Below are 14,427 nucleotides of genomic sequence, written 5' to 3'. Positions count from 1 at the left end.
CGCCGGCTGCTGCAGCGACCCCAGCGGGAAGGAGGACCGCCGCCCGTCCGGGCTGAGGGGGCTCGGGGCGGGGCGTCCGCCCGCGCCTCCCGCCGTGGCGCCCCCGCCCGCCATTTTGGGGTGGGCGGGCGGCAACCCACGGCGGGGATATGGCGGTTCCTTGGCACTGCTCTGTCGTCGCCTTGGATCCAGCCTCCCGGAGTGCCCCAGGAGAAGCAGGACCTCCATTATGTCACGAATCACGAATGCCCCGGGCTGTTCTGGCCCCTCAGGGGAGGAGGCGCAGCAGGGGCACTGGTGCCATGCTGCCAGGCGCTTCCCTTCAGACCCAGCCGCTCGCTGCGCCTCAGCAAGACCCGGGTTTCCTCGACCTGCCCAACAACATGCCACCCTCACCTCTCAGGGACCTCGGGCTTCCCCGAGCCAGCAACACACATGAGAAATACACACAACTCCGCTGGCCCTATGAGGCTGTGTGGCCGCTATGCAAAATGGTGCCTGGGTGGCACCCAGGGCAGTCTGGCAGCTCAGTCCACACACCAGTCCTACAGCAGCTCGAGCAACACCAAAGTCTTGTCCCTGCACAGGGACAATGGGCCAGATTTAGGGCAAAATTATCCTCTGCGGGCAGCTGCCAGGGATATACACCACCAGCAACACCCCCAGAAGGGAGGCTTTGGAGCCATTCCCTCTCCATCCTCCACAGGAAGATGTATCGTGAGGCAGCTCAGCCTCATAACAAAACACAAGGGGCCAAGGGGACATTCTTGGAGAGAGCTGGGACTGGGGCAAGAAGCAGTACGAGTAGAGGGATGTACTGGGAGAGCAAATAATTCCACTGGAATGATTTTTTTCCTCTCTGCTCCAAGCTGTGTTTTTGGAGGTGGTGAGATGAGGAGCAGCCATAGCTGGAGCTGTCCCGCAGCGATCCCTCCTCCTCTTCAGAGCATAATTTTTCCTCGAATAAGTGTGAGCAGTGGCCCCGGCACTGCGCCAGATCACATCACGGGACATCTTGGAGCAGGACCAAGGGTCTTTGACATCTCCCCGTGGAAGCAAACTGTCAGTCCCTCTTCCCAGGGTGAGGGTTGGACAACTCTAAATGCAGAAGAAAGACACTGGAACAAGAGAGGGATTCACCCCCCTCCACTGTCCTGCAGCTTCACACTCATGAGATTCAGCTCCAGGGAGACCCATAATTATCTATTTACAGCATCTTCAGCAGAGCGTGAGGACACAGCAGCGTGGGATTCAGTGATTCATCAGTGACCTTCAGGCACCATGGATGTCCTGTTAAGGGGGACTAACATTGTCTACAGAGGCTGGTAGTTGCTCTGCTGTCATTTGTCAATTTACCTTTAATTTGCTTTAAAAGTGAGAAACAAATGTTATCATTGAAATGGGATGTGAAACCTATCCCTTCCTTACGGTGTAATAATGGAGAGTGGCAGAATAAAAGGTAACAATAGGAAAGGGAATTGCAGTGTTTTGCAGTATTTTCAGCCCAGGCTATTTTCTAAAGACACAAAAGCATTCTCACCTTCCTCCCAACAGCCAGCAGTGCTGGGTGGAATCACTGGTACATACTGGTGGCTTGGTCCTCCGCATCCTGGCATCTCCTCAGCTGGGAAAGCACAGGCTGCAACAAGCATCTTGCCATGGAAGGAGTTTGGAGTGGCTCCGGCTCTCACAGCTAAAGTTAAAACACAGCAGAGCTCGAAGAATGTGTTTCCACATAAAACACCCCTTGGCTGCAAGCAGCCGCTGTGGCTACACGGAGAATGGCTTTTATTTGAAACATGTTTGTTGACATTTGTGGTCCCTCCCAAGGGACATCATGCAGCTACAGTCCTGTGTCCTCTTTGGTCCTTTTCACTCCTGACACAAACTGATGGGCTGGGGGTACCCTTTGCCCAGGAGGGTCCAAAACTGCTCTTGGTTCCCTCAGTACGTCTTGGCTTGTGTCAGACCCAGCAAGGCCAGCAGGTCCAGGGCAGGGATTGTGCCCCTGTACTCACCCTCATTGGTGAGGACACACCTCCATTGCTGGGTTAGGTTTTGGGCCCCTCACTACAAGACAGACATCGAGGGCCTGGAGCGTGTCCAGAGAGGGGAACAGGCTGGGGAAGGGGCTGGAGAGCAGCAAACCTTCCGAGGAGCAGCTGAGGGAGCTGGGGGTGTTCAGCCTGGAGAAGAGGAGGCTGAGGGGAGACCTTATCATAACCTACAACTACCTGACAGGAGGGTGCAGAGAGGTGGCGGTTGGTCTCTTTGCCCAAGCCACAGGTGAAGGGACGAGAGGGATGGGCTCAAGCTGCACCAGGGCAGGGTCAGAACAGACATTAGGAAAAAATTCTTCCCTGAAAGGATCATTGGGCACAGGAACAGGCTGCCCAGGGAGGGGGTTGAGTCACTGACCCTGGGCGTGTTTAACAGACAAGTAGATGAGGTGCTCAGGGGTCTTTTCCAACCTAGGGATCCTGTGTTTCTGTGATACATGAGTGCAGCCGCTTCCAGCAACCAGGGATACCCGAGATCCTCCCAGTTTGCCCTCTCAATCCCTTCCAACAGCGCCTGGAGCAAAGGTCACATCTTTTAACATCTTCATCTTGCCACCCCCATCAGTGATACTGGAGCGAGACCCATCACCCACGAGCCCCCAAAGCTGCTCTGCTACTGCAGAGTGCCTCCATCACTGACATTCATCATTGAAGCCTTTATCATTGAATCATCCTAAAAGATCATCAATTTATCGACACACACGGCAGGTTTTCAACCAAATGCTGGCCCTGGTTCAGGGTTTCTCCTCTATAGGTCTGGGACTTTACCAGCAGAGGGCAGGCGGGATTGCTCCACAACCAGAAAAACGCCGCCGAGCAGGAGGAGGGAGAGCATTTCCCCCAGGGCCGACCATAGCAGAACTGAGATAAACAACATTTTTCACCCAGGGGAATTTGGGCGAGCAGGACTCGCTCGCTGCTAGAGCACCTGCCGCATCGTAAACCTCCCACAGCCTGGAAGTGGCCTTGTCCCCTCCACGCAACAGGAGAAGGCTCCTTCGTGGTGACCCTGTTTCATTCCAGCTTTGCCACTGTTAAGAGCTGGAGCGATGTTTTAACAGCAAACAACCCGAGCGGGACGGCGCTGAACGCAGCCCACGCGTTCCCATCGGCTTCTTCGTTAGGCTTTTGTTTTATTTGCTTGAAGAACGAGGATGAAGAGAGTGCGTGGAAAGTTCAGGGATTTCCCCTACAGGGTAGATCAAAAGTTGCCAGGATGTGTTAAGAGAAGACATGTAGGCTAAAGAAAACCCTGAGGGGGGGTGGAAATGAAGCCTTGGTGCCCGGCTACTGCTCTAATCACCACATCGCTGTGGGGAGAAAACCCCACGGGCCTGATCCGATGCCCTCCCACCCATCCGGCTCCCGTTTGATCAGCAGAGATCAGGAAGCGTTGAGTTTTTCCACTGTCTCTGTTTTGTTTTACCACTGTAGCCCGCGGGGCTGGTTTGTATGCCTGCCTCCCACGGAGGGTAATTTGGTTCCTCTCTCTCTCTGGCCGAGGCCACACCAGAGCACTGAGCTCCCACCGCCGCCTCCAGCCGGGTCGGGTCAGCCCAGGCACCAGTGGGATGACCCATCATCAATAGCCCCATTATTGCTCTTGAAGTTTCTGTCCTCTTCCAGACGGATGCTGTGTTACTCCATCACAGCTGCAGTTGCTCCCTTCCAGCAATTCCCAACACAGCACTTAAGGCAGGGATTTATGGGCGGTTTTGAAAGGCATTTTGGAGCGAGAAGGAGTTATGGGAAAGGAAGTTGAATTCCCACCATTCCCTGGAAAATTCTCTCAGCATCTTTCACGAGCAGGATCATTTACTGGGCTTTTCCTCAGAACAGAAACAAGCTCTCAGCTGTGGCTCTTTGTTTAGTCCCAAGCGTTTCCCAACAGCAAGAAGCACCAGGGGTTATTCTGGTCCTGCTTACAAAGGGTCAGGAGACTGAGGTGAGCACTCAGAGTCTGGCTGCAAGGCTCTGCTGGACCTCTTTGCTCCCTGACATTTTTGTGGATGTTGGTAGCTAAATGAAACTGTTTATTCTCAAGCCACAGCTTACTGCCTGTCTTGGGGCAAGCACTGCTGACTCTCTGGCCAATTTTGAGTCACACAGTGGTTTGCAAAGTAAAAAGCCACAGAACCAGTTACTGAGAGTAGCAGCAGGACATTACCTCCCAAGTGATGACATCTTACCTCTTGTGAAGCTCTTCAGGAGGAAAAGCTCAGGAGGAAAAGCAGTCCCCAAAGCAGGCTCTGCAGAACAGATTCACATCGACACGACGTTTCACAACCAGGACGGGGGTTTTGAAAGACTTTATTTGACACTTTTGCTGGATGTCACAGCTCGTGAATCTAACAGCTCTGCACAGTGTAAAGTGAGGCCAGGCTACCTGCTGTGAGCTCTAGCGTGCCGACCAGCCGCGGAAACCACCGGCGTCCGCAAAAACCTCCTCTGACTTTATTAAAAAGGGAGTGTGTTGTTCCTGGCTGATTCTGGCACTCAAGGACAAGGGTGAGAAGTAGCAGAGGCATTTCTGTGTGTTAAGCGCCACGACCTTCCTCAAAACAACCAGGAGGGACTCACTTTCCAAACAACAACAGAAACATCCATCCACATGCAGATAGAATCTGTAGGAATGCAACCATCAGCTCTAACCAGCCATGCCTTTGACCTGAGGTGTAAGGAGAGCCTCTCCCATTCAAGAGAGGGATATTCTTCCTCTTTTTCACCTTTCTTTGCACTGACCTTTCCACACTTTTTTCCTTGTTTTCATGTCACAGGGCTGTAAAGGTGGGCGAGACTCCGCAGGGCAGGCACACAGCTGGATCCAGGCTATTCTGCATGTGTATCCCAACAAGTCAAGGCACAGATATAGGGAGCAGGAGGCTGTTCAGACAAGGGGGAGCACTGGGAGACTCTGCCCTGGCCACCATGGGAGTTAGGGACATGGACAGGAGCAGAGCGGCTCAAGAACTTTAGGTTTCTCTTCCTTTCTGCCCAAAGAAGAGAGGAGGGGAGGATAGCTGGAGGCACAGATGCGTTATCTGCTGTGCCAGTTATCTAGAGACACACAGGCCAAGGCAGAAAAAGCTCTCAGGAGTGAGACCCAAGGCTTGCCGAGGTCCGTGGGGAAACCTCAGTGGGATTTGGTCCCGGCCCAGCAAGAGGGATGAGCAATGTGAGAGCAAAACAGACACACCGTGGGAGGAGAGGGTGAGGGATGCAGGGCTACGAGAGAATGAGGGAGGCACTTCAAATGCAGGCTGGTCAGACCCATTCCCCCTCCTTCACAGTCACAACTGTTCAGCGGGGGATGAAGACATGGCTCCAGCAGGGAGACAGGCAGAGGGATAAGCTTTTTCTTCTCGCTTTGGCCATGAGAGCCTTCCCCTCTGTGACAGCCATCCCTTTGAAACCCTCCATCTCGCCTCTTCACACCTGGGTGCAGAGCAAGGGCCGCAGAAGCCTCCCTCTGCCCAGGCGGCCTGGCCGGCTGCGCCTGCACGGCTTGGGCAAGGCCCGTGCATGGGCCCTGCGGCACGGCCGGATTTCGGCTCAGCTGTGGGAACCAGCTCTGTTAAGCTGTTGCCTCACTCCACCTTAAGGGCACGTAAGTGGGAAAAGTTGGTAATGCAGTGAGGAAAGCATAGGGATTAGCAGGCAGCCAGTTCGCTAAAGGAGCCGGAGGGGCTCCAACCTGCTTTGCGGGGCGTGAGCAGCGCTGGGGAGGGGGGTGAGCTGCCACTGTCCCACCACACCAAGATTAGGTGCTGCAGCTGAGGGACACGTCGCAGGGAATCAGCACGAGCAAGTCTCAGTCTGGCAGCTCTGAGTCCCCAAGGAAATAACGACAGTATTTCAAGGCTGGCTGTTTTCCAGCAGAGAGGAACGCTGAGCTCTGCAGAGGGGTTTACTGGAGGAGGAACAGGGTCGGGATCTGCGTGTGTCCCCTCCCTTGTAGCTGGAAGGATCCAGAGTGCAGCCGCGTGCAGACAAGTGCATCGAACTGGATGTGCTTTAACTCCACAGGCATCACGAGGGAGAGGACGTGTGATGGTGAGGCAAGGAAGGCGGCGTGAGGAGGGAGAGAAGAGTAAAGAGAATTTTCTTTGAGGATCCTTGGCTTCTGCAAAGCAGGAAAGATGCCTTTTCAGCCGAGTTTGTTCTTAGGCCTGTGGGCAATGAGTGCTGAAGAATTCCTGTCTCCGACGGGGAGGGTCAGAAAGCCCCAATTTCAGTTGCCCAGGAACGGCAGATCCTGGATGTCCCAACCCTGACCCCGGGTCCCTGCACAGCAGCACCCAAGGCAGGAGGTGTCGTGTAAGCTGGAGGAACAGGGACGCCGGCAGAGGCTGGTGAGAAAAGGAATGTCGCGATTTGGCTGCTCTTGGACGACCCCTCCCTCAACACACCCGCTGGCGACGGCATCCTGGGCACGGCTGCTACAGCTGCGGATGAGCCCGTCCCTCGGGCCCTTCGGCTAGAAGAACCCATCCTGCCGGCCAGGAAGCTTCGGCGGGATGGCAGCATGTCGCTGGGGACACGGCGAAGCGGGGCTGGCCTCACAGTTGGGCTTGGGTAAGCCAGAGAAGATGCAGTCAAAACAACCGGAGTGGGAGCAGCCTCCCTCCTTGGAATCTGCATGGGGCCAGCAGCGCTGTGGAGGAAGGACCACGGCCACGTCTGGATGGGCAGGAGGGAAGTGGCCACAGGAGAAGGCTCCATTTCTGCCACGTAATTATTCAGGTGGGAGAGGAGTCGCAGCCGGATGGGATCAGCGGCGTTTTGTCCCTCGAGGATGCCCAGGTACCTGACAACTTCAGTGAGACATTCGCGGAAGCCGATACTCCTGTAATCCACAGCCAGAGCTCGAGCATCTAAGAAGCCTGTAAGGAGAGGACGCGGGTGTCAGTAACTCCATGCAGAGCTCAGGAATGTGCTTTGATTTCACTACCCTCTCTGCCACGCTGTGTGTTTCACTTGAGGCACTTTGCAGCCATGTGATATTACTGAAGCTGATAGCCAAGTGGGTGTCCGAAAGGACTGGACGTTTGCACACATGGGAATAGCATCTGCAGTTATCTCATCAGAAGACAACTGCCAGGGTCATGAAGCCTCTTACTCCAGCATGTGAGATGAGTAAGAGGTTTCATTAACTGTGCTCAGGAAGGAAGAAATTTCTACTGAACTCCACCAGTTATCGCTGCTGGAGTCACGACTCTGGGCTGGATGGGTGCTGGGTCCCTCTTTGCAATCAGACCACGCTCAGTCTTGTAGACCATGGGGACATCCTATCCCCTCAGTGCCCAACTTAGCACCATTAACCTCTGCCTGGGACACAATGTTTTTCAAATGTCCCCCTGAAGGACACGCAGGACGGTGGCAGAACCAAAACCACTGGGCTGAGAAAGCTCAAAGCCACAAAACCCGAGAAGATAAAATGCAGCCAGCAGCTGATTTTTAAGGCTGCTGCTCCCTACTTGCAGCTTCATGAGACGATAAGCAATAAAGCAGAGAATGTCACAGCACAGCGGAGCACTGGACCACTCTGCTTGATGGGGTCTCTCGTGACAATAAAGCCCTTTGTTGCAGTGCAGTCAAACTGAATATCTAAACAAATGTTCCAGACCAAGTTACAGCTCTGAACCAAAGCCTGGATGCCAGCAATGTCCCCAGCAAGCCAAAAATGGGTGGTAAGCAAGCCAGAGGCTTCTTTACTGGAGTTGTGATCTCCATCCTGTTAACTGGAACAGGACAGAGGGTCTGTGCTGAGGTCTCAGTACAAATAAGACCTTTGTTGAATTCTGCACAGGGCTCCCTCTCTCTTCTTATAACAACCAAGAGACACACATACAAAAAAAAAAAAAAAAAGAAAAGGAAAAAAAGCCTTGTTTATTTGCAGAGTCCCCATGCAGAATTCAGCCTCGGCAGGAAATGTATCCCAGGGAGGAGGTAAAGAGTTTTAAAACTGGTTTTCTGGAAGCAGACTGCGTTTCTGAGCAGGACTAAGCACATCTCTGGCTTTTAGAGGGGTGCGTGACACCAGCAGCGGTGCCGTCCTGTGGGTCTTTGGGACTCGCTGTCCCACATACCTTCCAGATGTACGCATGGGATGCTGACCCAGATGTTAGCCATAAGAAAAACAAGAGGGCAGGAAATGTCCATCTCCCCTTCCTCAAAAAATAATCCCCTTGAGAAGCAGGCAGGGCAGCGTTCCTTTTGGTGCTGGCTGGTGTCAGCAAGGCACACCAGCTTCAAGATCCTGCTTGCTGCTAAGGCTGATGAGGAATATTCCTTCCAGGTTTTCACCTTTGTTTATAAGAGCTGTTCTTACCTGTTCCTCCAGTGGCATGAAGCATCTTTAAGTGATCCACTGTCATTTGTAGAATCTCTGCCTTCTCTAGCTTGGAAGACCCCTGTGAATTGGGAGCATGAAAAAAAGAGCAACTCATCATTTTACGGTCTGGGGTTTTGTGCCTCTCAGGAGCTGGAGTTTTCCCCATGACCTCCTCCCCAAAACCCTCCTGAAGCCCAGGAGCGCTCAGAGTGGAGCAGGGCATCTTTTCTAGGGTATCAGCTCTCGTTTTTCCATCAAGTGAGTAGATAACAGAGCTCCTTCCCAAGATCCCCCAATGCAAACTGAAAATCCCCATTCCTGTGCATCTTCATACCTACAAACCCCTTTCCAGACTGAATTCATTCTCCCCAGGGCTCCTGAATATTTGGTAACCTTGTTTTACCACCCAGTTTCACCACCTACTTACTCCCTGAAGCAACGATGATAAGAAAGCCGTAGCGATGCTCCAGGCTTTCTCATTCCAAGGGCCCTACCCTTACACAGCTGAAACACAACCCAGACAGGTGGACACCACGGACAGACACACACCTGCTTCTCGAAGGCGGTGGGCACCAGGCGCCGCAATTCGGAGAGGCTGCTGTTGATACGGTCGCGGCGACGCTTCTCAATGATCTGCGGGAGATTTCCAAGCAGAGAGAAGAAACCGCGGTGATTTATGGGTTTAAAGCCCTTGTGAAGAGCTGTGGGGGGATGAGAGGGGTGTTTTGGAAAGGCCGTGGGAGCACGTGGTTTGGGAGCAAAAGCTGAGCGAGGAAACATGAACCGGCTGGTGCGATAAGCCCAGGTGAAATCCCTCACCTCCACCCCCATCCCCACCCACCTCTGCCAGATCTGAGGCCAAACCTCTGTTAGAAAACAGCTCCAGCTGGCTGTGAGCTCTGCAGGAGCGGTGTAAAGTCAGCCTTGCGCTGTCTCCCAACACCAACAGCCCTGCACCACCGCACAGGGAGCCCTGGCCCTGACCCCCCCCCAGGGAGACACAGCACAAACTCACCCCTCTCCTCTTCTTCCTGGCTTGTATCTGAGATGTGGTAGTGGGAGACACAGACCTGGAAACATGGCTGGAAAGGGGGAAAAAAAAAAAAAAGAGGGGATCATTTCTTGCGCTAGCTGGAGAGAAACCTCTGGTACACATATGCCGTACACACGTTTGCCATCTGCAGTTTCCCTCCCTGAATAATGTCTTCTGTGGTTCCCATCTCGTTTTTACCCACAACACAGAGCTCAGGAATTGGGGATGGGGAGCCAAGCAGAGACTCAAATCCCACTCTCTCTCCTCCAAGAGTCTCCCACCAGCCTGAGACTGCTCCCTGCACCAAACCATCCGTCCTCTCCCAGGCACATGGATCTCAGTCTGTGCCGACGTTGCCACAGGGGCTGGAAAAGCAGCGATCTGAGCCCTGGAATTGTGGCCTCCCCCCCCCACTCCATGTGCAAACCTCCTGGCTCTCGTGTCTGAGCCTGCCCTGTCTGCAGGGCTTTGAATCTCAGAGCCGTGATAGCGTGAGCATGTATCTGAGCTCCCACCCAGGGCGGCAGCACAGGGCTGGTCGTTCCTTGGGGGTGAGGCTAACGGCAGCGTTGATGTGGTTTTTGAGGGCTTCCTGGAGAGTTGCTTCACAAACCATGATTTTTGGGGGTGGGCCACAATATTCTGGATGCACAGACACCCCTAAACCAGGCAGAGAGGGGCCTGGACCTGGGAAGGGGGAACACCTGGCAGGAGGTAACAGAATGGGGACCCTGCTTCTGGCTAACAGTTCTGGGGACCAGCTCTGGCTCAAAGGAAATGGAGGGGAATAGACAAAAGAGAAGGCTCCCATAAACCATCCTGTGCCTGGTGGGCATGGGTGAGGTGAAAGACACCAGGAGAACCCGAGCACGAGACCTGCACAGGGAGGCAAAATTCAACCCTTAAGGTCCCCATGGAGTCCAAATCTCCCTAAGGATGGATAACCAGACGTGGGAAACTCCTTGGAGGAAAACCCCTCTGCTTTGGTGGGGGAAGAGGCTGGCTGGGCCGCCTCCCACTCCTCTGAGCAGGGTGTCTGCCCCTGGAAAGTGGGACTGTCTCAGCCCCCTTACGAAACTCAGCTCAGGGATGTTAACACACAGGCCAGACAGCCGTCTGCAGCCCCAGCCAGCGCAGCGCTCCGGAGGGACTCGGACACCGCGCAAGGCATACAAATCTGGAACGGGGCATTTGGGTTCACCCCGTCACATCAAAATAGTTTTCAGTTTGACAAAGCATTTTAATAGCAGCCTATTAATGTTTCTGCAGAGCCAGTGCTGTCTGTGCAGCGAGCCAAACCCAGACCAAGCTCAGCCCATTAAAAATAGACTTCGTTAGGCCTGAGAGAGGTGCTTTCAGAAGTGGTTTTTACACAATCAGACGAAATAACATGTTCTTCTACTGACTGCTCTGTTCATCTCCATACAGGTACCCTATTTGAATGTCTGCTGGGTGGGCTTTCTCTGGGCATAGGTGCTGGCTGGCTTCGCAAGTACCGACATGCGTTGCCTGTATACAGAACTGAGCATGTCCCATGAGCACGTATGGTGTGAAAACGGGATCTGCACAGACACTGGGGATGTTAGACACGCAGGAGGTAGGTCCTGAATTCACCTGGCAGCGCAGGAACGCTGAGAACACACTCAAGGAGTCCATAAGGGTGAATTTGGAAAGTCTCTGTGCAAAGCTGCCTGAATGCGCTGCACTTTTGTGAGACATAAAAACCCAGTTTATGCAAAATATATTTAAAAACTATGTTTGACAGGTCTGAACCACAACAAAATAAAGATACCAGAACTGACCATTAAAATTTCTGCGTTTCTCTTTGCTCAGTGTTACATTTACAGCATGACTTCAGCTGTTTATTCAAAAGGATGGTAAAAAAAAAACCCCAACACAAAACCAAACCAACAAACCAAGCAGTATCTTGCACTCCTGCAGTGACCCCGGAGTCTAAACTTGCTGCACGCACTGAACCAAGCCTCACACCCGGAGTGACTCATCCCCGCTCTCCAGGGGAACTGGTTTGCCCAAACCACGAGACCGATGGGTAATGGGGCTGGGAACCCCGGCCAGACCGCCCGGCTGCCTCCCTCTGCCCTTGCTCCACACCTGGAAGTGTTTCACCCGTTCTGAGCTGCCAGCACCTCATGTGGGACAGCACTGCTCTGGGTGTAAACTCGTCGGGGCAGGAACAGCTCTTCTGGGCCATGTGTTTGCGTGACACGAGCAACAACATGAATGTATTTGAATGCGACCAGATCCCAGTACTACCCAGTTCTGTGACTGGCTTGAGAAGACAAATGTGTGAGCAGAACCAGAGAGAGATCAAAAATTCACTGAAATAAAATATGATGGCAGTTCCTCTGTTGCATCCATCAGGGAACCGTAAGATTCGGTGCTGCACCAATGTACAGAGATGGGGTATGTTTCATCTGTGGCTGGAAGGTGGGTTAAATATTGATCCCGTTGGAAAATGCACAAAGGGCCAGTGGATTTGTGCAGGACATGCCTGATTCTACCTCTGACTGTATCAGCAAGGAGCAGCCTCGTTAATTTAGTCCCATGAGAACCTGAGCTGGGCACCAGGCAGGGCAACTTCTCTGCTCAGGATACCAAGCAGCAAAAGGGAAGGGATTAATCTGGGGCCTTGCTGAAACAGAGGGAGAGGGACACTTGGCTACCGAAAAAAACCCCAAAATAAAATAAAAAGAGTTCAAAAGCTGCTGAGTTTTGGACAGGAACAAATAACAGAGCCCTTCCTTCATCCCCAGCACCAGCTGTGCACTCAGAGCCCTGACACAGCCTGGGAACCTGGGCTTCGAGCAGCAGCTGGGGATGCCCTTTGAGCTGCAGCCCAGGGGAACACGGTGCGGAGCCCGAGGACGTGTCTGGGACCCACGCAGAGGTCCCGTCCTCACTGTTTCACCGAGCAGCAAAGCCCCGCAGCCCGAAATGTGGCTCAGCAGCGATGGGATGCAGCCTGCGAACTGGGATGCTGAAAGCGGGGCAACCCTTCCCCGGCCAGAGCACGGGCTGCCCCCGCCCCGTAACAGAGATCAAAGCCCCGAGCTGGTGCATTAGAAACGCCTCGGCGGAGCAGCAGCGTTTCTCACGCAAAACCATCCAAGTTTCTTCCACATTCCCTGGGCCCCGCGGATCGCCGGGACCGCAGCAGCATCCAGACGGGTGCCTTTGCTGGGGGTGGGGGGGTGGAGTGATGGAGGGGACACAGGACACTGCCCGGTCTCGGGGAGCTGAGACCTGCCAGCAGCCAGGCTCCCGCTAAGGAAGACGTGAGCTGCTCTCCTCCCGCCGGGCACACGGCGGTAATTGCCGTTTGTAACGCTGCGTTCCCCGCAGCGCCAGCAGCTCCGTCCGCTGCCCGGAGCCCGCCCTGGGTCGGTGCTGCCGCCGGTCCCCGCACTCGCACCCCGGAGGGGTCCATCCTTTCCCCCACCCCGCCCCGTCCTTACCCGATGCGGGACCAGCCCAGTCCGAAGGGGATCACGGCGTTCCCGGGCAGTGCCTGGCGGAGCCGAGACCGGCAGCGCTCCCGGTACCGGGGACCCCGCTCCAGCCCGGGCTCCTTACAGGATACCGAGCTGCCCCCCGCCCCGCAGCGAGGACCCCAAAAACCCCGACTCGGTCCCATCGCCCCGGGAAGGAGCCGCCTCACCTGTACTCCTCCTCCCGGCCCACATCGATCGTGCCGTCCGACTCCGTGTCGGAGGAGCTCTCCTCGCACAGCCGCTTCATCCTCAGCCGCGTCCCCTCGGGGCGCTGGGGGGGGAGAAGAAGCGAACGGACCCGACGGCTCAGCCCCACGCGTGTCCCCGGAGACCGGCGCCGTTCTCCCCCCGCCGCCCTCGGGGAAGTGCCGTCCGTCCCTGCCGGGCTGCTCGGAGGAGCTGCCCCGGTGCGCGCCCGCCTCGCACAGCTCCTCCCCTGCCCGCACTCTGCCTTTCACACCCCCGGCTTCTCCCTTACCCTCCTCCCAGCACGTCCCCAGCCTCCCTGTTAATGGGTTAATGAGACATCTCCCGGGAGTGACGGATTACGCGGCCGCGCCGGCGCTCCCAGGTTCCCAGGGCCCCCCCCCTCTTCTCCTCCTCCCCTCCCGCCGCCTCCTCCTCCTCCTCCTCCCGCTCTCTGGTCGAAATCCCAAGTCTTCCTGTAAAAGGAACAGTCTGTGTGAACCGTCTCATGTCCCCCGCTTCAGCCCACGGCCCCCCTTCTCCCCACGGCCCCCCTTCCACCCGCTGCACATTGGCCTCAGCCCCAGTTTAAAGGGACCAGTGACCTCACTGGCAACAGAAAACCGTGGGAAAGAGATGGGACTGATAAAGCCTTGAGTTGTTTCAGGGAAAAATCAACATCCAGCCCCACACGCACACACATGTCTGCCCGGCTCTGCGCTGCGCAGGCACTTTCAGAGACTTTATGATTCAGATGGAAACCAGCTTATTCGAAGCACGGTGCTGTCTGAGGCTCAAAGAGCCTTCGCCTGGGATCAATCAGTGCCCACAGCCAAGGGATGGCAGCGATGGCACAGTGCTTGAAGGCATCAGGATGGGTTCTTCACCCCAGTACCATGCCCCAGTGGTCCCACCGGGTGCTCGGCCCTCTGCCACCCTCCTATAGCCTTGGAGCATCTGCAAGTGCCAGCTCATGGCACTGCCAGGGCTTTTGAGACCTACCCTGTAAAGCAAACCAGCCACAGCCAAGCCCAGCTTTAGGTTTTATGACACTAGGATGAATTGCTGTTTTCTTGTCTCATTCCATAATGCTGGAAACTTTGACCCGCAGCCCAGCATCTAGGGAGCATCCTGCTTTCCCTGAGCTTGTGGGAAGGAGGTAGGAGTCTGTTTTTCAGAGCCCTGCGCTGCTAAAATCCCCCAAGGCAGCAAAAACGTGTGCGTGTGGGAGAGAGAGAAAGAGAGAGAGAGAGGGGAGGAGGGAAAAGCGCTGAAGTGGAGGTTCACACTATGAAAATAATG

The 14,427-nt window shown here is 54.9% G+C and overlaps 1 protein-coding gene across 1 annotated transcript; it reads right to left on the bottom strand.

Annotated features, from left to right (window-relative positions):
• Window positions 1–6,275: 6,275 nt before the first annotated feature.
• Window positions 6,276–13,186, bottom strand: HEYL (hes related family bHLH transcription factor with YRPW motif like; the record flags this gene model as incomplete). The annotated part of the gene is made up of 5 exons (XM_084274340.1): window positions 6,276–6,943; window positions 8,392–8,473; window positions 8,944–9,027; window positions 9,410–9,476; window positions 13,107–13,186. The coding sequence occupies 5 exons, from the start codon at window positions 13,184–13,186 to the stop codon at window positions 6,276–6,278; spliced, it is 981 nt and encodes a 326-aa protein (XP_084130466.1).
• Between the last annotated feature and the right edge of the window lie 1,241 nt (window positions 13,187–14,427).

Source organism: Gallinula chloropus (assembly GCF_964237585.1).
Source record: "Gallinula chloropus genome assembly, chromosome: 22".
Classification (NCBI taxonomy): domain Eukaryota; kingdom Metazoa; phylum Chordata; class Aves; order Gruiformes; family Rallidae; genus Gallinula; species Gallinula chloropus.
This window is presented reverse-complemented; position numbering and strand designations above follow the sequence as displayed.